General features: G+C 42.2%; 1 protein-coding gene across 2 annotated transcripts; it reads left to right on the forward strand.

Annotated features, from left to right (window-relative positions):
- Positions 1-26,450, forward strand: slc25a44a (solute carrier family 25 member 44a). 2 transcript variants are annotated; one of them, XM_046357229.1, is made up of 4 exons: positions 1-228; positions 22,742-23,433; positions 23,594-23,721; positions 24,978-26,450. In XM_046357229.1, the coding sequence occupies exons 2-4, from the start codon at positions 22,797-22,799 to the stop codon at positions 25,167-25,169; spliced, it is 957 nt and encodes a 318-aa protein (XP_046213185.1). In that variant the 5' UTR covers positions 1-228; positions 22,742-22,796; the 3' UTR covers positions 25,170-26,450. The 2 variants fall into 2 exon arrangements, with proteins under 2 accessions (XP_046213185.1, XP_046213194.1); XM_046357238.1 differs by lacking the exon at positions 1-228 and adding an exon at positions 4,395-4,438.
- The last annotated feature ends 916 nt before the right edge of the window (positions 26,451-27,366 follow it).

Below are 27,366 nucleotides of genomic sequence, written 5' to 3' on the forward strand. Positions count from 1 at the left end.
AGTACTTTTTTAATGTTGCTGACGAGACGCTCGCTCAAGCATCGGTGACCGTACATTTACGAATGGACGGCATGAATTTCACATCAAACCATATTCTAACTTGTCCGAATCCTTTCAACGAATGCTTATTTTTACAAGGCTATTAGAACGTTGTACATATAGTTCAGTTTAGCCGTGTGTAGCATAGACATGGCGTCTTGAGCTATGTGAAAATGGCTCTATAACACGGTAAGTCACGTTTCCTTGTTTTGTAAGGTCGATGTACCATGTTTATTCCTACGATGACACATAGCTAAGCTTTTTATCAACAGTTCATGCGATAGGTTTAACCAGAGCGCTCATGTTAAATTATATTCTTCAATTGCGTGTGCGCTGTCTTCAGAAATAGCTAGGTTTCCATACAATTGGGGATCGATTTTCATGCGAAAGTAATACATCCGCAAAAGAAAATATGCGAATGTTCCCAACAGTGGTGATTCCACCAAACGGACCTGTTGCAGATACAAATCAGTGCGTGATGACGTAGTGCGCACATTTACTTTTTCGCTCAAGTTTTAATGTACCGGGGAAAAATGGAAATTAAAATGTATCCATCGCATTTTCAACTCTACCAAATTAGGAATTTTATGACACAAATTCCCACAATGCCGAAATAACATTCTGTCTGCATTTATAAAATTACACTGAAAAGATACGGTATGACATTTACTCGCATTAAAAACTGGATGGAAACATGGTTATTGTAGCCATGATTTGTATCTAAAACTAACCCATTCCTAGACGCTAACTGCTTATGTGCCTATTGACGATAGTATCTTATAGTCGAGGGAGTTTTGGTAAGGTTTTGACACTCGTTCTGAACGTTAAAAGGCATCGCATGTGGTACGGTTTTGGAAATATAAGTAACGTATCTTTCATATCAGCGAGGAGGTAAAAAAAAAAAGTTAAATTAATACAACCTTTTTAGGGTTCGTGTTCCCACACGGCCATATCTCCTTCTAACATTGCATGTTTACAGAAGACCAAAGTGGCCGCATATACTAATTAGCTATCTAGTGTGCTCCGAACACCTGTGTGTGTGTGTAAGCATATCTGGCAGGGCTTGCAAACTATCATGGATTGCAAAGGGAAATCCAGCTGCGAGCTGCCCATTGACGCAGGACTACCAGACTAGCTAAAAGCATTCTATGTGTGCTTCGAGGCAAGCAACACTGAACAATGCATGAGAGCACCAGCTGTTCTGGACGACTTTGATCATGCTCTCTGTAGCCGTTGTAAGACCTATAAACAGGTTAACATTCACAAGGCCGCAGGGCATGCGCTGACCAGCTAGCAATTATCTTCACTGACATTTTTCAACGTCTCCCTGAACCAGTCTGTAATGCCTACATGTTTCAAGCAGACCACCATAGTCCCTGTGGCCAAGAAGGCCAAGGTAACCTGCCTATATGACTATTGCCCCGTGGTACTCGCATATGTAGCCATGAAAGGCTTGTCATGGCTCACATCAACACCATCATCCCAGACAACCTGGGCCCACAATTCATACCGCCCCAACAGATCCACAGATAACACAATCTCTATTGCACTTCACAATGCCCTTTCCCACCTGGACAAGAGAAACACCCATGTGATAATGCTGTTCATTGACTACAGCTCAGCCTTCAACACCATAGTGCCCGCTAAGCAAGGACCCTGGGACGGACACCTCCCTCTGCATCTTGGACTTCCTGACGGTCCATCCCCAGGTGGTGAGGGTAGGCAACAACCCATCGGCCAAGCTGATTTTCAACACAGGAGCCCCACAGGGGTGCGTGCTTAGTCGAATCCTGTACTCCCTGTTCACCCATGACAGTGTTGCCGCGCACAACTCCAATACAAAGTTTACCAACGACACGACTGGTAGGCATGATCACCAACATTGATGAGATAACCAATAGGGAGGAGGTCAGAGACCTGGTGGTGTGTTGCCAGAACAACAGCCTCTCCCTCAACATCAGCAAGACAAAGGAGCTGATCGTGGACTACAGGAAACGGAGGGCCGAGCTCACCCCATCCACATCAACAGGGCTGTAGTGGAGCAGGTTGAGAGCTTGAAATTCCTCTGTGTCCACATCCCTAAGGATCTATCATGGTCCACACACACCAACACAGTTATGACGAGTGCACAGCAATGCCACTTCCCCCTCAGGAGGCTGAAAAGATTTGGCATAGGCCCTCAGATCCTCAGAATTCTAAAGCTGCACTTAAACCACTTTGTATGGCAACTGCTTGTCATCAACCACCAATGGCGCTATAGAGGGTAGTGCGTACTGCCCAGTGCATCACTAGTAGAGGTCGACTGATTATGATTTTTTTAACACCGATACCGATTATTGGAGGACCAAAAAAAGCCCATACTGATTAATCAGCCAATTTTTAAAAATATTTTTTATATTTGTAATAATGACAATTACAACAATACTGAATGAACACTTATTTTAACTTAATATAATACATCAATAAAATCAATTTAGCCTTAAATAAATAATTAAACATGTGCAATTTGGTTTAAATAATGCAAAAACAAAGTGTTGGAGAAGAAAGTAAAAGTGTGCTATGTAAGAAATCTAACGTTTAAGTTCCTTGCTCAGAACATGAGAACATATGAAAGCTGGTGGTTCCTTTTAACACGAGTCTTCAATATTCCCAGGTAAGAAGTTTTCTGTTGTAGTTATTATAGGACTATTTCTCTCTATACGATTTGTATTTCATATACCTTGACTATTGTATGTTCTTATAGGCACTTTAGTATTGCCAGTGTAACAGTATTAGCTTCCGTCCCTCGCCCTACCTGGGCTCGAATCGGGAACACATCGACAACAGCCACGCTCGAAGCAGCGAGGGCCATGCAGAGCAAGGGGAATAACTACTCCAATTCTCAGAACGAGTGACATTTAAAATGCTATTAGCGCGCACCCCTCTAACTAGCTAGCCATTTCACATTGGTTACACCAGTCTAATCTCGGGAGTTGATAGGCTTGAAGTCATAAACAGCTCAATGCTTGAAGCACAGTGAAGAGCTGCTGGCAAAACGCACTAAAGTGCTGTTTGAATGAATGCTTACGAGCCTGCTGGTGTCTACCATTTCTCAGTCAGACTGCTCTATCAAATCATAGACTTAATTATAACAATAACATACACATACGAGCCTTTGGTCATTAAAATGGTAGAATCCAGAAACTATAATTTCGAAAACAAAATGTTTATTCTTTCAGTGAAATTATTTATCTAATGGATGGCATCACTAAGTCTAAATATTGCTGTTACATTGTACAACCTTCAATGTTATGTCATAATTATGTACAATTCTGGCAAATTTATCTACGGCCTTTGTTAGGAATAAATAGACTTCACACAGCTTGCAATGAGCCATGCGGCCCAAACTGCTGCATATACCCTGAAATGACAATTTCCCTAGTTATAAGACATTCATGTTAGCAGGCAATATTAACTAAATATGCAGGTTTAAATAATATATACTTGTGTATTGATTTTAAAGAAAGGCATTGATGTTTATGGTTAGGTACATTGGTGCAACGACAGTGCTTTTTTGAATATGCGCTTGTTAAATCATTAAGTAGGCTGTGATTCAATGAGAAACTAACAGGCACCACATCGATTCTATGCAACACAGGACACGCTAGATAAACTAGTAATATCATCAACCATGTGTAGTTAACCTGTTACTTATACCCCCTACTTTTTCGAACATTCTGTTAAAAATCGCGCAACATTTCAGCGCCCTGCTGCTCATGCCAGGAATATAGTATATGCATATTAGTATGTGTGGATAGAAAACACTCAGACGTTTATAAAACTGGTTAAATCACGGCTGTGACTATAACAGAACGTGCGTTTCATCGAAAAGTGCAGGAAAATCTGATCACTGAAAATGGAAAAATATATCCATGCGCGACCCATTGATAAAGGTGAACCACATTTAATGGGGCTGAGGTTGCAATACCTACAGCTTCCACACGTTGTCTAGAGTCTTGTCATTTGCCAACTGTTTGTTTCTTGGTCAAACAGACGCAAGGCAGCGCATTTCTTACGGTCTCCGACCTGATATTTTGGTTGAGATTTACCCGGACAGTATTTCCAGACGGACAGATAAAGAATATACTTTGCCTCGTGATCAATTTGATCGCTTATTAACGTTTAATAATACCTAAAGTTGCATTACAAAAGTATTTCGAAGTGTTTTGTGAAAGTTTATCGTCGACTTTTTGAATTTTTAAAAATGACGTTACGTTATAAGACGCTATTTTTTTTCTGTTTATCACACAGTCTTCATAGATCGATATCTAGGCCATATATGGACCGATTTAATTGAAAAAAAGACCCAATAGTGATTATGGGACATCTAGGAGTGCCACAACAAAGAAGATGGTCAAAGGTAATGAATGTTTTATATTTTATTTGTGCAGTTTGTGTAGCGCCGACTATGCTAATTATTTTGTTTACGTCCCCTGCAGGTCTTTTGGGGTGTTACATGCTATCAGATAATAGCTTCTCATGCTTTCGCCGAAAAGCATTTTAAAAATCTGACGTGTTGCCTGGATTCACAACGAGTGTAGCTTTAATTCAATACCCTGCATGTGTATTTTAATGAACGTTTGAGTTTTAACTAGTACTATTAGCATTTAGCGTAGTGCATTTCCAGATGTCTAGATGGGACGCCTGCGTGCCAGGTAGGAGCAAGAGGTTAACTAGTGATTATGTTAAGATTGATTGTTATTATAAGATAAGTTTAATGTTAGCTAGCAACTTACCTTGGCTTCTTGCTGCCCTCGTGTAACAGGTAGTCAAGTCTGCCAAGCAGGAGTGCAATGTAAGGCAGGTCGTTAGAGCGTTGGACTAGTGACCGGAATGTTGCAAAAACGAATGCCTGAGCTGACAAGGTAAAAAATCTGTCGTTCTGCCCCTGAACAAGGCAGTTAACCCACCGTTCCTAGGCCGTCATTGAAAATAAGAATGTGTATTTAACTGACTTGCCTAGTTCAATAAAGGTGTAAAAATAGATCAAAAATACCAATTAACGATTGTTATGAAAACAACTTGAAATCGGCCCGAATTAATCGGTCGACCTCTAATCACTAGGGCTGAGATCCCTGTCATCACCCAGGACTTTATACCAACCGGTGTCAGAGGAAGTCCCTAAAAATTGTCAGCCTCCCAAGTCACTGTTCTCCATGCTACCGCACGGCTGCTACAGGTCTACCTTAATTACACCGACTCGGTTATGGTACTCCGTGTATATAGTAGAGTGTTGGACGCTATTTTATAGATGACATCACCGAAGTCGAGGATCGGTAGGATGGTCAGTATTACGAGGGTATGTTTGGCAGCATGAGTGAAGGATGCTTTGTTGCGATAAAGGAAGCAGATTTAATTTTCTAGATTTAAATTTGGATTGGAGATATTTAATGTGAATCTGGAAGGAGAGTTTACAGTCTAACCAGACACCCAGGTATTTGTAGTTGGCCACGTATTTTAAGTCGGAGCTGTCCAGAGTAGTGATGCTGGACGGGCGAGCAGGTGAGGGCAGTGATCAATTGAATAGCATGCATTTAGTTTTACTTACGTTTAATAGCAGTTGGATGCCACGGAAGGAGAGTTGAATAGCATTGAAGCTCGTCTGGAGGTTAGTTAACACAGTGTCCAACGAAGGGCCAGAGGTATACAGAATGGTGTCGTCTGCGTAGAGGTGGATCAGAGAATCACCAGCGGCAAGAGCAACATTGATGTATACAGAAAAGAGAGTCGGCCTGAGAATTGAACCCTGTGGCACACCCATAGACTGTCAGAGGTCCGGACAACAGTCCCTCCGATTTGACACACTGAACTCTATCAGAGAAGTAGTTGGTATACCAGGCGAGGCAATCATTTGAGAAACCAAGGCCGTCGATTCTGCCAATAAGAATGTTGTGAATGTCAAGTGTAAAAAGCCTTGGCCATGTCGATGAATACGGCTGCACAGTAATGTCTCTTATCGATGGCGGTTATGATGTCATTTAGAACCTTGAGTGTGGCTGAGGTGCACCTATGACCAGCTCTGAAACCAGATTGCATAGCGGAGAAGGTATGGTGGGTTTTCGAAATGGTCAGTAATCTGTTTAACTTGGCATTCGAAGACCTTAGAAAGACAGGGTAGGATATATATAGGTCTGTAGCAGTTCGGGTCTAGATTGTCACCCCCTTTGAAGAGGGGGATGACCGCAGCAGCTTTCCAATCTTTGGGAATCTCAGACGATACGAAAGAGGTTGAACAGGCTAGTAATAGGGGTTGCAACAATTTCGGCAGATAATTTTTAGAGAGGGTCCAGATTGTCTAGCCCGGCTGATTTGTAGGGGTCCAGATTTTGCAGCTCTTTCAGAACATCAGCTATCTGGATTTGGGTAAAGGAGAAATGGTGAGGCTTTGGCGGGTTGCTGTGGAGGATGCCGGGCAGTTGACCGGGGTAGGGGTAACCAAGTGGAAAGCATGGCCAGCCGTAGAGAAATGCTTATTGAAATTATAGTGGATTTATCGGTGGTGACAGCTCGCCTCAGAGCAGTGGGCAGCTGGGAGGAGGTGCTCTTATTCTCCATGGACTTTAGTGTCCCAGAACTTTTTGATGTAGTACTACAGGATGTAAATTTCTGTTTGAAAAAGCTTGCCTTAGCATATTTGTTCCTAACTTCCCTGAAAAGTTGCATATCATGGGGGCTATTTGATGCCAATGCAGAACACTACAGGATGTTTTTGTGCTGGTCAATGGCAGACGGGTCTGGAGTGAACCAAGGACTATATCTATTCCTAGTTCTACAGTTTTTGAGAGGGGCATGCTTATTTAAGATGGTGAGGAAGGCACTTTTAAAGAATAGCCAGGCATCATCTACTGACGGGATGAGGTCAATGTCATTCCAGGATACCCCGGCCAGTTCGATTAGAAAGGCCTGCTCGCAGAAATGTTTCAGTGAGCGTTTGACAGTGATGAGGGGTGGTCGTTTGGTCGCAGACCCATTAACCAGAAGGGGACTAGGGTTCTAATTTGGAACACCCCCCCCCCCCCCCCACGTTCAGCTGGAAGTTGGCGCATGGAACGCAAAAATATTTAACCTCCACACATTAACAAGTCCAATGGCTCAAATGAAAGATAAACACCTTGTTTATCTACCCAGCAAGTCAGATTTATAAAATGTTTTACGGCGAAAACATAGCACATATTTATGTCAAACCACCACCGAAGACACAGCTAATTTGCATAGCCAAGTTGAAAAAAATATGCAATCAACAAACGCAGGATTAAAAGAAAAATAATGCACTAACCTTTTGAAATCTTCATCAGATGACAGTAATATAACATGTTACACAGTACATTTATGTTTTTTTCAATAATATGCTATATATATCCATAAATCTCTGTTTACAATGATGCATCGTTCAAAAAATGCTACTCAAATGTCCTGAGAAATGACGATAGCTCCGGCAGATAACGTCAGCTAACAAGGAATACACATCATAAACTTTGACGAAATATGCATGTTCTACATATATATAGTTAGATACACTTCTTCTGAATGCAATCGCTGTGTTACATTTATTTTTAACGTTACAGGTTTCGTTCACTAGGCTATACTATGAGTCGGCGCTCAAAAAGTAGCATTATGGCTCCTCTATCTTGGAGTCCACATAAACCCAAATTTACCACATAAATATTCCCTTACCTTTGCTGTTCTTCCATCAGAAGACCTGGAAGGAATTATACTTACCAAAAACAGCGTTTAGTTTTGCAGTCTGTGTCTTTCGGTTCTCAAACACGACACATTTCTGTTGAGATGTAGCCAAAAGTCAAGTGGATGCGCACCAAAACGTCGAACTTACATATTATATGTCGATTAAACTTGTCAAACTAACTTCATAATCAAGCTTTAACATGTTATAAAGGTGTACAGCAATCGTGAGGACGAACAGAAACGCATGCATTGTGTAATCGATCTTGGAAAAAAGACAGGACAGGAGCAGAGCGCGCATAAAAGTGACCTGTTTTTTCGCGTGACCGAAAGGTTTCGGCCCGCCAAAACTCTCGTGAGCGCGCGATTCTCACAATGAGAAGCCCCATTGAAAGCTGAGATCGCGCTGAAGACAGACTGTTCCCAGACCTGTAAGTGCTTGGGAAGGGTGAGGGGATGACAAGAGAGAGTTTGGGAGAATGACTGCCCTGAGAGTTCTGCTTTACATACAGACATAATTTAAACGGTTTTAGAAGCTTTAGTGTTTTCTATTCAATAATATTTTTTATTTGCATATATTAGCAACTTTTGACAAAAAAAATGGTTTACTATGGACACGCAATTACTCCAGCGGGGGCAGTAGACAGCCCTATCCCCAACAGGTTAACCTCTAGTGACGAGCAATCCCATATCCGGGAGCGTAATCATAGCCTCAAGCGCATTACAATAACGCAACTTTTCCTATTCATGAAAATCGCAAATGAAATAAATATATTCAAACACAAGCTTAGCCTTTTGTTAACAACACTGTCATCTTAGATGTTCAAAATATGCGTTACAGCCAACGCTAGACAAGCATTTGTGTAAGTTTATCATGGCATAATGCTATGCGAGCTCTGCTGGCAGAATTTTCACAAAAATAAGAAAAGCAACCAAATTAAATAATTTACATTTGAAGAACTTCGGATGCTTTCACTCAGGAGACTCCCAGTTAGATAGCAAATGTTCCTTTTTTCCAAAAATATTATTTTTGTAGGCGAAATAGCTCCCGTTTCTTCATCATGCTTGGCTCAGAAATCGACCGGAAAATGCTACAACTATAACGCCAAACTTTTTTTCTAAATTTGCACCATAATATCGACAAACACTGCAAACGTTGTTTAGGATCCATCCTCAAGGTGTTTTTAACATATGTATTCAATAATATATCCGCTGAGGCAGTTGGTTTCTCATAAGAAACGATTGGAAAAATGGCTACCTCAGTATTTTACGCAAGGTTTTCTCCGGGAGACACCATACGACCACTCGCCCTATATGGTCTCTTACAGCCATTCTCCAATGGAAATGCCTAAAAAGATGTCACAATGCTGTAGACACCTTGGGGAAAACGTGTAAAATGTAAGCTGACTCCTAGCTCCTTCACAGCCATATAAGGAGTCATTGGCATGAGGCGGTTTCAAAAAATGTGGCACTTCCTGATGGGATTTTTATCTGGGTTTCGCCTGTAACATCAGTTCTGTGGCACTCAGACAATATCTTTGCAGTTTTGAAAACGTGTGTTTTCTTTCCAAAGCTGACTATATGCATAGTCAAGCATCTTTTTGTGACAAAATATCTTAAAATGGGAACGTTTTTAATCCAAAAATTAAAAGAGCGCCCCCTATATCCAACTAGTTAATCATGTCCCAGTTTAGGTCACCTAGTAGCACGAGCTCAGAAGATAGACGGGGGCAATCAATTCACATATGGTATCGAGGGCACAGCTGGGGGCAGAGGGAGGTCTATAGCAAACAGTGAGATACTTGTTTCTGGAAAGGTGCATTTTTAGAAGTAGAAGCTCAAATTGTTTGGGTACAGACTTAGCCTGCAGAGTTCTGTATTACTATCTATCTTTGCAGTAGATTGCAACACCGCCCCCTTTGGCAGTTCTATCTTGGCGGAAAACGTTATAGTTAGCAATGGATATTTCAGGGTTTTTGGAGGATTCAGACACGGCTAAGACATCTGGGTTGGCAGAGTGTGCTAAAGCAGTGAGTAAAACAAACTTAGGGAGTAGGCTTCTAATGTTAACATGCATGAAACCAAGGCTTTTACATTTACAGAAGTCAACAAATGAGAGCACCTGTGGGGTGGGAGTGGAGCAAGGCACTGTAGGACCTGGATTAACCTCCACATCACCAGAGGAACAGAGGAGGAGTAGGATAAGGGTACGGCTAAAGACTATACGAACTGTCCGTCTAGCACGTTCAGAACATATAGTAAAAGGAGTAGGTTTCTGGGCACGATAGCATAGATTCAAGGCATAGTGTACAGACAAAGGTAAGGTAGGATGTGAGTACATTGGAGGTAAACCTAGGCATTGAGTAATTAAGAGAGAGATATAGTCTCTAGAGATGTTTAAACCAGGTGATGTCATCGCATATGTAGGAGGTGGAACAACATGGTTGGTTAAGGCATATTGAGCAGGGCTAGAGGGTCTACAGTGAAATAAGACAGTAATCACTAACCAGGACAGTAATGGACAAGGCATATTGATGTCAGAGAGAGGCATGCATAGCCAAGTGAGCATCTGGGTCCAGTGAGTGGTTGTGCTGGCTGGGGACACAGTGATTCAGACAGTTAGCAGGCCGATGCTAACAGTTAGTAGGCCGGGGCTAAACAAGCTAGCCGCTAGTAGACCGGGGCAAGCTAACAGTTAGCCGGCCGGGTTAGCAGGGGCTAGTAGTTAGCAGACCGGGTTAGCAAGCAAGCAGTTAGCAAGGGCTAGCAGTTAGCAGACCGGGCAGGCAAGCTAGCAGTTAGCTGACCGGGTTAGCAAGCAAGCAGATAGCAGGGGCTACAAAGTTAGCCTTTGGGGGACGTCGTGATGGGGTAAGTTTGTTTTTGCCTCTTCGTGCGGTGGTGTCGATAGACCAGTCGTGGAATTAGTAGGGTTCCAAGTAGCTCTAGGTAGCTAGCAGGCCTTGCTGGTTAGCATAATGGGCCTTCAGCGGGCGTTGCGCCTGAGGGGCCTGTTGGGAGTCCTCGGGCAGATTGTCGGTATTCCAGTCCTTAGGGGATCTGCGGGGTTCCATGCCCCGTACCGGCTGTAGAAGGGGTCCGGATATTGTAGCTTCGGAGTATACTTCGGTGGTAGCACAGGAGCCCTGGCCGGGTTAGCTTCAAGCTAAATGTTTCTTGCTCTGGGATGGAAACGCTAGCCAGGCGTAGTCATCCGGGATTGCGGTTAGCTAGTTGTGAAGATCCAGATGAAAATGTTCAGTTTTCGGTAGGAGTCCGGGGATAAAAATAACAGGGCGGGGTAGAGCGCATTCTGGAGAGAGAAGTGCATCTGGGCGCATGGTCAACCCGACGTATGCATTGGCAATGCAGCATTTACGGTGATACGACCTCCGCAGAAGTCAGGGCATTCATGCTTCTTGTGCTTCGCAGAACAGCACAGAGCTGTTGTCAAGGAAGTCGGTTTGTGTTTTCTACCGCCAACCAATCATATCAATGCGGAGCTATACAGAGTCCTCCGTATTGTTTCAAAATTTGGGAGGCGATGCGGTATGGAGCTTGATTTGGTCTCTGCATGCCTCTGGAGGCTTAGCAGTTGCGTCACACCCTCCATATGGAACCTCTGACCACATTTGTGGATTAAGCATGAATTGCCTTTTAATCTAGGCGTCCGCAATGGATTAGTTCACCGAGATGGGCGCCAATATATATGTTACTGCTCAAATTAAAACAATCTCGGTTGACCAACAGCCTAACGACCAAACAATCTACCAGTCGACTAATTGGGGTCAGCCCTAATAAGTAGTCACTAGTCTGTTTGCTACACATGAACTTAAACTAAAATCTAAGTTTCATCTAGACACACTTCATGCAGTATGAAGGGTTCCCACGGGTCCTTGAAATCCTTGAAAGTTTGAATGAAAAAGTTTTTGAAAATAGACATGGGTCATTGAAAGTGCTTGAATTTATACATTTTGTGCAAGAATAGAAATTTTATTTCTTTTAGTTTATTTTTTCAAATTTAATGTCAGTGATAGGCTACGTTCTGCTGTCTGCGTGTGAGTCTCCCGCTGTCTGTGTATCCTTGTTTCACGCGCCACCTGCCTTGAGAATGCGACGGTCACGTGCGTGCATGAGTGATTGAAGTCGAATGGTGCAGGTTAAACAGTGGCAAGCAAGCGAGAAAGCTAACGATAAGAGAACCTTCAGCTATGCCTGGAAAATGTAAATTCCAGGACTCGTGGCTCACCAAAGACATTTACAAAAGACTGGCTTGTTAAAGATCCGCGGGGCATCCATGTGGCCCAATACAGAGCCTGCAGCAAGCCAATAAAAGTTCACGCCATGGGCGACGCAGATGTGATGAGCCATGCTGCTGGAGAATCACACAGGACGGCACTCTGCAAGTTAAAAGCAGGTAGGTCCTACCCCTGGTAACATGTAGAAAGGAATACAACAACTTACTTAGTTACTAACGTTAATTAGTTAGCTAGATTATTCTGTCTCTTTGTGGTTAGGATATATAAACTTTAACGTTACATAATTATTTGATAATTAACTTTTGCTATGTTGTTAGCTAAAGTTATCTAGATGTCTCAGTCAGTTGTCCCACAGAATCACACCTGTCAATATAGTGCTAGCAAGCAAACGTTAGCTAAGTATAAACTGTCACCTGTAACATGAAATTATTTTTAAGAATGTTATGTTTGTTTTCATATTTCATATTCTCTCTCTGTGACACACACGTTAACACAGACTAGAAACAGAAATAAGTGTTTAAAATCAATATTTTTTTTTACTCTTAGGTGTGCCGTTCTCAGCGACATTCCCAGACTGTGCAATAGCCAAGACCTTCACATGCGGGCCAAAAAAGTCCAGCTATGTGTGCACACATGGTCCTGGCTCCTCATTTCAAGTACTTGTCTAAAAAAATGTCTGCTGGGGAGGAGGACTATGTACTTCACTTAGATGAGAGCCTTAACAGGACATGCGACTGCGTTGGACCATAAAGCGGTCTATGAGAAGAGCACCGAAGAGCTATGAAAGAAAAACATGGTTCAGATCTCCATGGATGAACCAAATGTAAATTGGTCATTTTACTCAAAGGTTGAGCCCTGTGAGAATAAAATAGTCCTACACCTTATAAACATAGGCAGTTGCGGTCTCCATATTGTACATGGAGCATTTCAGAAGGGAGTGGAAGAAACCGAGTGGAAAGTCGACAGTGTACTGCATGCTATGTACCACCTTTTGAAGGGTACTCCAGCCCGTAGGGAGGACTACTTTAACATCATTGGATCATTAGATCCCTAAATGCCACTTAAGTTTTGCATGACACGGTGGGTTGAAAATGCACCTGTGCTTGAAAGCTCTTTATAGAGTATTTAGCCCATATAGAGAAGAGATGTCCAAATCCAGGCACAAAGTCCTTTGAGGTGATTGAGGAGGCTTAAGGACCCTCTCATGACAGCAAAACGGAATTTCATCTTGTCAGTGAGTAAAGAAGTGACACCATTCCTCACATGCTACCAGACCTATAAGCCCATGGTGCCATTTCTCTCTACAGACTTGATAAACCTGCTTAAGAGCTTGATTAGCAGATTCATTAAGCCAGACCTCATGAAAGAAGCGAAAACCCCTCAAAAACCTCTTGATGTCGAGGTGACCCAGTCATCCAATCACATCGACTCCTCACAGGTCGACTTGGGCTTTGTTACTCGAAGAATTGTGAGAGACTTGTCCGCAGGGAAGAAAATTGGATAGAAAATATTGGACTTCAAAATCTCTAGCAAGAAGTGTAGTTATTATTATTTTTTACCTTTATTTAACTAGGCAAATCAGTTAAGAACAAATTCTTATTTTCAATGATGGCCTAGTGGGTTAACTGCCTGTTCAGGGGCAGAATGACAGATTTGTACCTTGTCAGCTCGGGGATTTGAACTTGCAACCTTTCGGTTACTAGTCCAACGCTCTAACCACTCGGCTACCCTGCCACCCTAATGTATGCTCACAACTGTTAACAAACTCATTGAGAAATCTCCATTGAAGTGATCCTGGTCTTGCATCTTTCTTTCTTGGATCCATGACATTCGATGATGACATTCGACAATACTCACATTTTATTGATGACATTGTCCAGGCCCAACACTGTTTTTAGACTTTGATCCTGTCCAAGACAGCATGGACACATTTTTACATGAGTAATGTTAGAGCTCAGGAATCTGTGGAGACTTTGCCGCCAACTCCTCTTACGGTCACACGGGCAAGCCTCAGTAGAGTGCGGATTCTCCAGCAATTGGCAGATTGAAGTGGAGAACTTGAAGGAAGATTCATACGTAGCACAGAGATGTATAGTTGACCACATAAGAGCTGTGGGGTGCATACAAAATGTGTGCATTGACAGACCGCTGCTGATGTCAGTGGCATCTGCAAAGCAGAGGTATGTGACACATCAAGAAGAACAGAGACCGAGAAGAATGGAGGAGCAAAAAAACAAAGAAAATACCTTTATAGATAAACTTAAAGGGAAGAAAAGAAGACTGACAGATGGCATAAATGCTTCCAAGACCTCAGCAGACAAATTTGCACTCAAAGCGGAGAGCACAGGCAACCTCACTCTTATTGCCAAGTCCAATAGCCTGAGAAAGGGTGTTAAAGATAAAAGTGCACAAATAGCTGAAATAGAAACACTACTCAACGAAAAAGTGAATGACCTGAAAAGCAAATAGCAGCAAAAAGCAAGGGTTGGGCACTGTTTTAACAGTTTGAGAAACTACTCAATAAGCAAGTGCTAAAAAATAAAATAAAAAAGCAAATGAACCAAAAAGGCCAACAACCCCAGAACACAATGGTTGGGCAAATGTTTTATTTATTTTTATCCAATTAATGTATCTAATCTTTTGTTGCAAAATATTTTATTTATGGTCATGTGTTTTTGTTTATCTATTCATTTGGTCATGGTAAAAAAGGTTGTTTTTTTGCTCTGCGACATGTTTTATGTGGTGAAGCTGGTGCTAATGAAATAAACGAGGGGTTACTTAGCTCTTCAACTCGTAAATAAGTCCGTCTTTATCGCTCAACTTACACAATATATTGTTTTGCTGTGCTGTGTTAGAGAAGGCAAGAGACCTCTCAGTCTGCCATCACTGTAGCACAATTGAGAAGTTTTCACACATTCAAGCCTCTCTTTTTAATTGTTGTCTGTGAGCTTCTATAAAGCCTGCTAGTTCTCATTATAAAAATGATCAGTGTTGTAACAGTAATTAACCTTGATCCACGTCGCAAACTATGCCATGTTGGGTCCTTGAATTTGAGGAAATTGGGCCTGGAAAGTCCTTGAATTAGGTGTAGGAACCCTGAGTATGTTATAAGCTAGATTTGCATAGGTATTCCTCAAGTACAACTGTGTACTATAATTGAATGAGAGGTTCAACAGACCATTTTTGTCACAGACTGATGGATTCTTTGTCATTTCAGCAAGCCATGACACCCATCTCAGATTGTTATGAAATGGTTTCTGCAGTTAGAAACATGAAATAAGCATTCCTGCAACATTGTTGTTGAAATATAATTTGATATCTGAGATATGAAGCCAATTGATTGCACCCAAGTTGTCCATTTAAAAAGAAAATAGGATTCACATAATATTCCAAAAATATAGTAGCTAACATCCGATTTGGACCAAACATCATCCTACCAATGACATGATGAATCCAAATAAATGGTCAAAAGCCATCCACTGACACCACACCAAGCCCACCCCAACGGCCAGTGTACATAATCAGTTCTCAAGGTACAATCACAAATATCCTACCAATGGGACATAAACTGTAATATCACTGAATCGTGGCTAAATGATGACATGGATAACATTCAGCTGGCGGGATATACGCTGCATCAGCTAGACAGAACAGCACACTCCGGTAAGACGGGTTGGTCTATGTATATTTGTAAACAAAAGCTGGTGCACGAAATCTAAAGAAGTCTCTAGATTTTGCTCGCCTGAAGTAGAGTATCTAATGATAAGCTGTAAACCACACTATTTGCCAAGAGAGTTTATCTATATATTTTTTGGGCTGTTTATTTACCAACACAGACGGATGCTGGCACTAAGACCGCATTCAATGAGCTGTATATGGCCATAAGGAAACAGGGAAACGCTCATCCTAAGGCAGCGCTCCTAATGGCCGGGGACTTTAATGCAGGGAAACTTAAATCAGTCTTCCTTAATTTCTATCAGCATGTTAAATGTGCATCCAGAGGAAAAAAAACTCTAGACCACCTTTTACACCACACACAGAGACGCATACAAAGCTCTCCCTTGCCCCTCATTTGGCAAATCTGACCATAATTACATCCTCCTGATTCCTGCAAAAACTAAAGCGGGGAGCACCAGTGACTCGGTCAATAAAGTGGTCAGATGCTAAGCTACAGGACTGTTTGGCTAGAATAGACTGGAATATGTTCTGCGATTCCTCTGATACCATTGAGGAGTACACCACATCAGTCACTGGCTTCATCAATAAGTGCATCGATGATGTCGCCCCCAACCAGAAACCATGGATTACAGGCAACATCCGCACTGAGCTAAAGGCTTGAGCTGCCGCCTTCAAGGAGCGGGACTCTAACCTGGACACTTATAAGAAATCCTGCTACGCCTTCAGATGAACAATCAAACAGGCAAAGCGCCAATACAGGACTAAGATTGAATTGTATCACACCGGCTTTGACGCTCTTCGGATGTGGCAGGGCCTGCAAACTATTACACAGTACAAAGGGAAGCACAGCCGCGAGCTACCCAGTGACTCGAGCCTACCAGATGAGCTAAATCGCTTCTATGCTCGCTTCAAGGCAAGTAACACTGACGCAAGCATGGGAGCATCAGCTGTTCTGGATGACTGTGATCAGTCAGGTGTCTGATTGTCCCTGATTGAGTTTGTTATACCAACATTTTTCAAGCAGACCACCATAGTCCCTGTGCCCAAGAACACAAAGGCAACCTGCCTAAATGACTGCAGACTCGTAGCACTCAAGTCCATAGCCATGAAGTGCTTTGAAAGGCTAGTCATGGCTCACATTAACACCATAATCCCAGAAACCCTAAACCCACTCCAATTTTCATACTGTTCAAACAGATCCACAGGTGATGCAATCTCTATTGCACTCCACACTGCCCTTTCCCACATGGACAAAAGGAACTCCTACGTGAGAATGCTACTCATTGACCACAGCTCAGTGTTCAATGCCATAGTGCCCTCAAAGCTCATCACTAAGCTGAGGATCCTGGGACTAAACACCTCCCTCTACAACTGGATCCTGGACTTCCTGACGGGCCACCCCCAGGTGGTAAGGGTTGGTAACAACACATCTGCCACGCTGATCCTCAACACGAGCCCCTCGGGTGTGTGCTCAGTCCCCTCCTGTACTCCCTGTTCACCCTCAACAGCACATACCTCTAAGCCATAAGACTTCTGAACAGCTAATCAAATGGATACCCGGACTATGCATTGTGTCCCGCCACCATTTTTTAAAACGTTTTTATTTTATTTTATTATTTTTCCTGATTTTCAGAAGAGATTTCTCGCGCAGTTGGACGCTTCGGCTGTGGAAATTGGAGCTGTACTAGCCCAAGGAGAGCCAGGCGAAGAGCTTCCCGTGCTGTACCTGAGTCGGAAGCTGTTGCCCAGGGAAACCAGGTATTCTACAATCGAGGAGTGCCTGGCTATAAAGTGGGCCCTAGATAGCCTCCGTTATTACCTTCTTGGAAGGGAATTTGACCTGCACACAGACCACCGAGCACTGACCTGGATCCAGACCATGAAGGAACGCAATTCTCATGTGACCAGGTGGTATCTGGAGCTCCAGCCCTTCAGGTTCTGTGTCCGTCACAAGGCAGGAAAAGAGAACGTCACGGCGGACTACCTATCAAGGCTCCCAAACCTGGTCGCTTCAGGAGAGGAGGAAGGCAATGTGACGTAGAAGTCAGTCACTGGCCACGGGCAACATTTGGTACATTAACGCATGCACACATTCATCACACCTCCCTGCTCCGTTATAAGATAAGTTAACAATGTGGGTCGACACACAAATTAACTTGTCTTAGTCCAATTTGTAAGTCGCTCTGGATAAGAGCGTCTGCTAAATGACAATACATTTCACACTTGTCAGTGTTCATATTTAATATAAGCAATATTTATTATACTTATCAATGTGGTGGATTAGCGTGTTTTTTAAATTTATTTTTACCTTTATTTAACCAGGCAAGTCAGTTAAGAACATATTCTTATTTTCAATGACGGCCTGGGAACAGTGGGTTAACTGCCTGCTCAGGGGCAGAACGACAGATTTGTACCTTGTCAGCTCGGGGGTTTGAACTCGCAATCTTTCGGTTACTAGTACAACGCTCTAACCACTAGGCTACGCTGCCACCCCCTTTGTTCTGTTCTCTCTATCTCTGTAGCTTCTGGGTATGCTGGATAAGGACCCGAGCTAAGGGAATTGGGCAGACTTTGTAGTGCCTGTCCCGAATGGTTCATTCATGTAAATGGGAATATTGAAAGACACTGTCAGTAGTGATGTAATTTTGTAAATGTGATATTGTTCCATAAAAAATGTGTTGCAATGTATATCATTTTAGTATGTTTAGTTAGTGTAAAATGTAGGTTTGACTAGGTAATTGCTTAATTAATTAGTGTTAATTGTTCTGAGGGGAGGGGCTAGCCCTACAAAAGGAGCCTCTCTTTCAGTTCATAGAGAGGCATTTTGGATTGAGCTGTGAATGGGGCAGCATTTTGTTCCGGAATCACTATGTAAATAAAGACCCTTGCACAGAAGAACTTTTGCGGCTCTGCCATCTTTTTTATCTTGATAGAGGTTAGGTTTTCCAGTATAGCCTTCTGGCCTACTCTACGTGACAGTCTACTACACCTGTTGTATTCGGCGCGCGTTTATTTCATCCCCCGACCAGTCTGACTATAGTCTTGCCATAGAGGGGAATTCACACCTTTGTTTAGGGAGATTACTAGGGAGCCTTCTGGAGAGAGAGTTACAGTCTCCCTAACTTCCAGGTTCAGAGGGGTGTTTCTACAGTATCATGGACTAGCTAGATGGTGGTTGGTAGAATAAATGGATTCTGTATGTATAGTAATAATGCTTACAGTTGGTCAGGTGGGTACAATGCAGTTGAGTCAAGTAAGAGAGAGTTGTTGCATGGATGGTGGTGCAGAAGCAACAGTCGTGTGTGTGTGATGTATGGAAAAAGTCTGCTTCAATTTTTACAAAAAGCAATATTTTATTACCAAGTCTCCTGTCAATTGGTGTGCCTGATTGACTTAACTGGTTTGATCACCATTTGTGTCTTTGGTGATCGTCTTGGAAGTTAGACATGGTAGAGTGGGTCCTTGAACACAACTGTCTCGTCATCCCGTCTTTTCAGCACATGTAGTACATTTTCTTAGCAACCCAGGCTTTTGTTTGATTTGGGAAAACCATACTGTACCTGGGTGTGCCTGAGGAGAAATTAAACTGCAATTTTTTTCATTTCCACGTAAGATTTACACACAGTCTGCCTGGTGTCTACCTTTACTGAAAATAAGATTACAACGTATGCACAATGACAGTGACAAGCATTACTGGGAGAAGAGTGGAATTGTGGAACTTTCACCAAGCATACAAAGATTTGAAAACAATGGGAATGTGATTAGCTTCTCCCAAACCCAAGACCATGTGTCTCCAGTCACCATGGCCCTTTATAGAATCCATCACCTGTCCATTGCAAAACCATCACATTTTGTCTGCAGCAGTGGTTGCCTGCCAGGTGTCTTTGTCTGGGGCTACATCAGAAATATGTGTTGTTGGGGGTACTCGAGAACCGGAGTCGGGAAACAGTGATCTAAGGCGTAAGATTGTCTACAAATCCGTAAGGCTTGTAAGAATACTATGTAATCCACTAGCTTGTGGTGCAACTTTATGGGTTGGTTCTGGCTGACTTGGTGCAAAGGTCAATTCACTTGAGGTTTTGTGTGAAAAAAAAATATATAACTCTAAAGACTGAGGCAGCAAACTTTGGGGAAATTAATATTTGTGTCATTCACAAAACTTTTGGCCACGACTGTACATAACCGTTTCACGATGTGATTTGCGAGCCGCACATTCTACATGATGTGAGCCAGCTAGGTAGGCTACAATGGACAAAAAGTTCAACGCATCTCGCCTGGGTACAATATTGCATTTCACTCATGCTTTATAGACCTAACTAGACCTACCGTATCAGGGTACCCAAACATAAGATACAGGATCAGCTATGTGAATGAGCTCTAAGCCATTTTACGTTGGCAAACTACATGTTTTGCAGAATGATAACAATAGCGAAGCTCAAAACAACCTGAAAGTAGCTAGTTGTTTACCCTATCCCAAAACACACACGTGCGAAGCTGGCTAGGTAGCAAGCAAACTTTTAGCTAACATAAGCAAAATAACAACAGACTTAGTGTTCCCCCTTTCATCAGTGATGCTACTGTATTAGCTAGCAAACTTTGTAGCATACCATCTCTCTCAGAAAGTATCGCTTGTGTTCAACAAAATTGATTATAACGTTGCGGGTAAAGTTTGGTATGGCACAATTTCATGTGTACAACATCTAAAGATCTGCTTCACGATACTGAGAGCTTTGCCTTTTGTAAAAGGACGTATTTGGGTGTTGGCGCTTTGGATGGCCTGGAACTCCAGAATGAGGCTCAGGAAGTTTGAGTAAGTTTATCAAAAACAAGTGAAATTGCAAAAACAACTATCTGGAACCTTCTTTAACCTCTCCGGGGTAGGCGGGACGCTTGCGTCCCACATGGCCAATAGCCAGGGAAAATGCAGAGCGCCAAATTCAAATACATTTCTATAAAAATCAAACTTTCATTAAATTACACATGCCCAAGATAGCAAATTAAAGCTACACTCGTTGTGAATCCAGCCAACATGTCAGATTTCAAAAAGGCTTTTCGGCGAAAGCATAAGATGCTATTATCTGATGATAGCACAACAGTTAACAATGAGAGAGTAGCATATTTCAACTCTGCAGGCGCGACACAAATCGCAGAAAAAATATATAAATCATGCCTTACGTTTGACGAGCTTCTTTTGTTGGCACTCCTATATGTCCCATAAACATCACAAATGGTCCTTTTGTTCGATTAATCCTGTCGATATATATCCAAAATGTCCATTTATTTGGCGTGCTTGATCCAGAAAAACACTGCTTCCAACTTACGCAACGTCGCTACAAAATATCTCAAAAGTTACCTGTAAACTTTGCCAAAACATTTCAAACTACTTTTGTAATACAGCTTTAGGTATTTCTAAACGTAAATAATCAATCAAATTGAAGACTGGATGATCTGTGTTCAATACAGGAGCAAAACAAACGGACGCTATTTTTCTGGTTACGCGCCTCTATCAAAAGGTACTCATGAAGTGACGTTCGTTCTGAGCAATGGTACTTCTTCATTACACAAAGGAAAAACCTCAACCAATTTCTATAAACTTGTGACATCCAGTGGAAGCGGTAGGAACTGCAGGAAAGTCAATTAGAATTCTGGATTCCCCATGAAAACATATTGAAAAGACAGTGACTTCAAAAAGAAATCTGAATGGTTTGTCCTCAGAGTTTCGCCTGCTAAATAAGTTCTGTTATACTCACAGACATGATTCAAACCGTTTTAGAAAATTCAGAGTGTTTTCTATCCAATACTAATAATAATATGCATATATTCGGGGACAGAGTAGGAGGCAGTTCAGTTTGGGCACTCTATTTATCCAAAAGTGAAAATGCTGCCCCCTACCCCAAATAGGATAACATTCCATTTTCATGAACAAATACAGGTTAGAGTCCTGAATAGTGAAATTCTCATTTTAATGGAGCAGATGGCGCTTGTTTGGCCAAGAAAATTACCTTGCTCCACAGCATCAGCAATTCCAATCCAGTACTTATAGTAGCAAACTAGAATTCAAGAACTCTGCCAGAAACCCACAGCTTCCATCACTTTGTACGACTCTCCAAAAGCCTCATGGATGCAAAGAGTTTTCAAATACACAGATTATGCTATAAAATGTGACTTTGACCATGGGAAACTCACTGATGAGCATACAAGGGTGAATATGCGTGTATCTGATATTCTAGTGTTGCTGCTAGGATGATGATTACTAGATTGGAATAGCCAATTCTGTGGATGATGAAAACATGGACGTAAATGTGAAATTCATGTATCCAAGTTATCCAGCAAGATAATTTTCTTGGTCAAACGGAGAGGACATATGCTTGTTTTTGGTGCAGAACATCTGCACCGTTAAGGAACAAACCACTGCAACTGGTTGCCAATATCAATTTGGATGTAGCAACATCACTGCAATAGATGCACTGAACAAAGAAAGAATGAAATGAGGAATGAGTAGTCCTCAAGGCAATTTTTTGGTTTAATATGCTTTTTATTTGATGTATGTTCTAACTTAAACATTCAATTTACATTTCCAAATCATCATTTGAAGGTTCAGTCTTAAATGAACATTGAGGGTGTGGGGGACATTCAATAGCACCACCTTGTGATCAGAACCTGGTAATATGCTGTTGTATGACGGTACATGGTACTTAACAAATTCAATGACTCATTTCTCTGAACGGGGGAAGATGGCCATCACCAAGTTCACTGAGAATACATTACATGGGTATGAAGAAAGAAACGATACTCCTAGTCGCAGCGTCATAGTACTCGTCAGACAGAGAACTGATGCTGTATACTTGCCGTTGGGGTGGGCTTGGTTTGGGGGGGTGTATGTGGTTGGCTTTTGACAATTTTGGTGCAATCAATTAGCTTCATTTCTCAGAGTTCAAATTGTCTTTAAATTATGTTTAAAAAATACAATCTGAGATGGTGAGTGATGAAATCCTCTTTTTGTGCTTTTTGAGACCTGCCTCAATGTCCTTCTCTTGGTCCATCAGGTGTTGTGAAGGGCGCGGTCCATTCAACAAGGAGCTGTGGACACCAGCAGGCAGGATGGAGGAGAAGAAACGCAACATCCGGATCATTGAATGGGAGGACCTGGACAAGAAAAAGTTCTACTCCCTGGGTGTGTTCATGACCATGACCACCAGGGCCACAGTCTACCCGTTCACCCTCATCCGCACCCGGCTGCAGGTGCAGAAGGGCAAGTCCCTCTACACAGGCACCTTTGACGCCTTCTACAAGATCCTGAAGGCGGAGGGCCCGCGAGGCCTCTACCGAGGCTTTATGGTTAACACCTTCACCTTGATCTCAGGCCAGGCCTACATCACCACCTATGAACTGGTAAGGAAGTACGTGTCCCAATATTCCAGCAATAATACAGTGAAGTCTCTGTGGGCAGGGGGAGCGGCGTCCCTGGTGGCCCAGACCATCACTGTGCCCATAGATATGGTCTCTCAGCAGCTCATGATGCAAGGCCAGGTGGGACACCTGAGCCGCTTCAAGGTCAAACCCAAAATAATGATGGCGACATCCAAGAGCAAAGTGACTTTCGGACAAACCAGGGACATTGTGGTGCAGATATGCGCCGCTGATGGTTTCCGAGGATTTTACCGGGGATACGTGGCATCCCTCCTCACCTACATCCCCAATAGCGCGGTGTGGTGGCCTTTTTATCATTTTTATGCAGGTAGGCGACTACCTGCCACGGCAGGCAGATACTAAGCAAGCAGTACTAAATTTTAGCTAGGTTTTGTATGATATTACATGACTTGGGCAATTCTAAAGCTGCTTGAAATGCATCTGAAATGTTTTTGCGCCTTACATTTTCACTATGTTCATGTTTACAGAGAACCTTTCCAAACTAGCCCCCAGTGATTGTCCTCACCTGCTTCTGCAGGCTATCGCTGGGCCAATGGCAGCAGCCACAGCCTCCACCATCACCAATCCCATGGATGTTGTGCGGGCCAGAGTGCAGGTAAAACCACAAGTATATTGCTTTGTAAACAATCCTTGTTATGGTTTAACTGAATGAAGAGTGACACATTCATATTCAGTGTTATTGTCTTAGTTAATCATTTTTGTAATCACTGGTGACATGGTTTACAAACCATTTCAAGTTTACCATACCAGATCCTCTTTTTGGATATACAGTGCATTTGGAAAGTATTCAGACCCTTTCTCCACATTTTGTCACTTTTACAACCTTCTTCTAAAATGGATTAAATAAAAAAACTATCTACACACAATATCCCATAATGACAAAGCAAAAACAGGTTTATAGAATATTTGGCACATTTGTAAAAAATAAAAAACAGATGCCTTATTTACTTAAGTATTCAGACCCTTTGCTATGATAGTTGAAATTGGTGCATTGATTGGAAAGGCACACACCTGTCTAGATCCTTGATGAAAACCTGCTCCAGAGCGCTCAGAACCTCAGACTGGGGCGAAGGTTCACCTTCCAACAGGACAATGACCCTAAGCACACAGCCAAGACAACGCAGGAGTGGCTTCGGGACAAGTCTCTGTATGTCCTTGAGTGGCTCGGACTTGAACCTGATCGAACATTTCTGGAGAGACCTGAAAATAGCTGTGCAGTGACGCTCCCCATCCAACCTGACAGAGCTTGAAAGGATCTGCAGAGAGGAATGGGAGAAACTCCCAAAATATGTGCTAAGCTTGTAGCGTCATACCCAAGAAGACTCGAGGCTGTAATCACTGCCAAAGGTGTTTCAACTTAGTAAATGGTCTGAATACTTAAGTAAATGTGACATTTTTCATTTTTAATACATTTGCAAACATTTCCGAAAGCCAGTTTCTGCTTTGTCATAATGGGGTATTGTGTGTAGATTGATTTTAAAAAACAATGTAATACATTTTACAATAAGGCTGTAATGTAACATAATGTGGAAAAAGTCAAGAGGTGTGAATACTTTCCACTTATGAGTTCAATTCTTTATATTTTACAAAGCAGGTCCAAGGGGTTTTCAGGCCAACTTTTACAAACATGGATTTTTCAGGGGATATTTGAACGTTCATAAGAATGATTTGCCTAGCTTAAATACATAGCCAGAAAAATTCCCATGTTGACCAAGAAACAACTGAGTCGGCATTTGTCAAGACTCTAAAGGGACTCCTCATATGTCTTTCTATCTCGATCCATCTATTTCTCTATGAACTCTAAAGGTATTTTTTTGAGTGATATCAACCTTTCTCACTGTGGCTCCTAAGGTGGAGGGCAGGTCATCGGTCATTGCAACCTTCAAGCAGCTGCTGGCAGAGGAAGGACCCTGGGGGATGACTAAAGGGTTGTCTGCCCGCATTATCTCCTCCACCCCCACGGCCGTGGTCATCGTGGTAGGCTACGAGACCCTCAAGAGACTGAGCCTGCGCCCTGAGCTGGTCAACTCTAGACACTGGTAAATACCAGAGGGACAACCAGGGACAGACCCGGGCTAGACTGGGCCAGGTAGCCAGGGACACTGTCAAACACAGACAAAACATGGCTACCTGGTCTCCCATATTGCCGATTCGGTTTGCCTTTGAAAAAACTGTTGCCTTTATGTTTTAATGTGAGGTTGATGGATTTTATCATGCTGTTTGGGCAGAGGAATTATGATTCATACCTTTTTGTTTTCAGGGAGTACAACTGTAGATATTGGAACTTGTCAATTAGAGGTATGGATAAAAATGTGTGCATTGTTGCAGCAGAGTAAGTAAATTAAAGTGTAATTAATATGGAGAGTCGTGTAATTTACCAATTATAAGGCTTGGTAAATTTGACACTGGGTTAAACTGGTTTTCAAAATGGACTCTCACAAACCCTCTGTTGCCCTTAAAAAATTGTGTTTGTTAACTTTAAATGGTACATGTTTGTCAGCTTTGTATTGTTCATGTATTCACCCAATGGTTGCGTTTCACTGGCAAAGGTAATGTAGACAACCCTGCTGAGACCCTGTCAACAGGGCAGGTTATTACATTCAACAAACAAGTTCTCTTCCTTTGGTGAGAAAGTACCAGGGCTATGTTGAATAAGAGCAGAACTGCTCTCTATTGTACCCTTTTTCTCTGAATATGATGTGTAAAGCAAGTTATTCAAGTAGGCTTGGGAAACACTATGGCATGGTAAAATTACTGGTGCTTCCTCAACACATCTCAATTTAAAAATAGTACGACCTATTCCTGCCCTCAATGCTTGTGGACTGTTGGGAATAGTACACTATATACAAAAGTATGTGGACACCCTTTCAAATTAGTGGATTGGACTAGTTCAGCTCTACCAGTTGCTGACAGGTATATCAAATTGAGCACACCGCCATGCAATCTCCATAGACAAACATTGGCAGTAGAATTGCCTGAAGAGCTCAATGACTTTCAATGTGGTACTGTCATAAGATGCCCCCTTAAATTTCTATCCTGCTTAACTGTAAGTGATGTTAGTGTGAGGTGGAAACATCTAGGAGCAACAGCTCAGCCGCAAAGTGGTAAGCCATACAAGCTCACAGAATGGGACCGCTGAAGTGCGTAGTGTGTAAAAAATAATCTGTCCTCGGCTGTAACACACTATAAAGTTCCATGCTGCCTCTGGAAGCAACAAAATAACTTAGGCTTGTGTGCGGGTGCCCATTTATTTAACTAGGCAAGTCAGTTAAGAACAAATTCTTATTTTCAATGACTGCCTAGGAACAGAACATTTCATGAAGCTCCAGACTAAGATCACCATGCGCAATGCCAAGCAGGAGCTGGAGTGATGTAAAGCTTGCCGCCATTGGACTCTGGAGCAGTGGAAATGCTTCACCATCTGGCAGTCCGATGGATGAGTCTGGGTTTGGAGGATGCCAGGAGAACGCTACTTGCCCGAATGCATAGTGCCAACTGTAAAGTTTGGTGGAGTCCTCGCAGAAATGTTCCAACATCTAGTGCAAAGTCTTCCCAGAGTGGAGGCCGTTACAGCAGGAAAGGGTGGTACAAACTCCATATGAATGTCCATGATTTTGAAATGAGATGTTCAACAAGCAGGTGTCCACATACTTTTGATCATGGCGAGGCAGCCATTTAGGAGTCCATTGCCCTGAAACATGCCACAATAAAATGCTATATGAAGTGTTTCTTGGCCAAAATTAAATGTAGCAATTTGATTAATGGTTTCTAAATGTACTACATACATTTCATGGTGTATAAGGTTGTGTTTTGAATATTTCCTTTTTTTCTGTAAGTTGTAGACTGAACTGTTGCACTTCATTGATTTTAGTTCATGAAATTAACCTCGTTTGTAAGCATTCACGCATTATGAATTTGCCCATCTGCTCATACCTTCCTCAAATATGAGTGGTGATATTTGGCACCATGCTCAGTTGTGAAGTATACCCATGTTAACTGGATAGGGTGTTCTGATTTCTTCAATGAGTTTCAATTAGCAACAATTTCAGGTCACAACTGTGTTTTGGGTAAATAAATAGATTTACACAAGTTATTTTAACTTAATGGAACATGTAAAATACTGTCACAGCACACCCAAACCTTTAAATTTCTAATGCTTAGCAAAAAATCATAACTCATGAATTTGAATTGCAAGGTCATTGACAGTTTGTACAATAAATTGGACTTCACACTTTCAGGA

The sequence above is a fragment of the Oncorhynchus gorbuscha genome, linkage group LG01 (assembly GCF_021184085.1).
Source record: "Oncorhynchus gorbuscha isolate QuinsamMale2020 ecotype Even-year linkage group LG01, OgorEven_v1.0, whole genome shotgun sequence".
Classification (NCBI taxonomy): domain Eukaryota; kingdom Metazoa; phylum Chordata; class Actinopteri; order Salmoniformes; family Salmonidae; genus Oncorhynchus; species Oncorhynchus gorbuscha.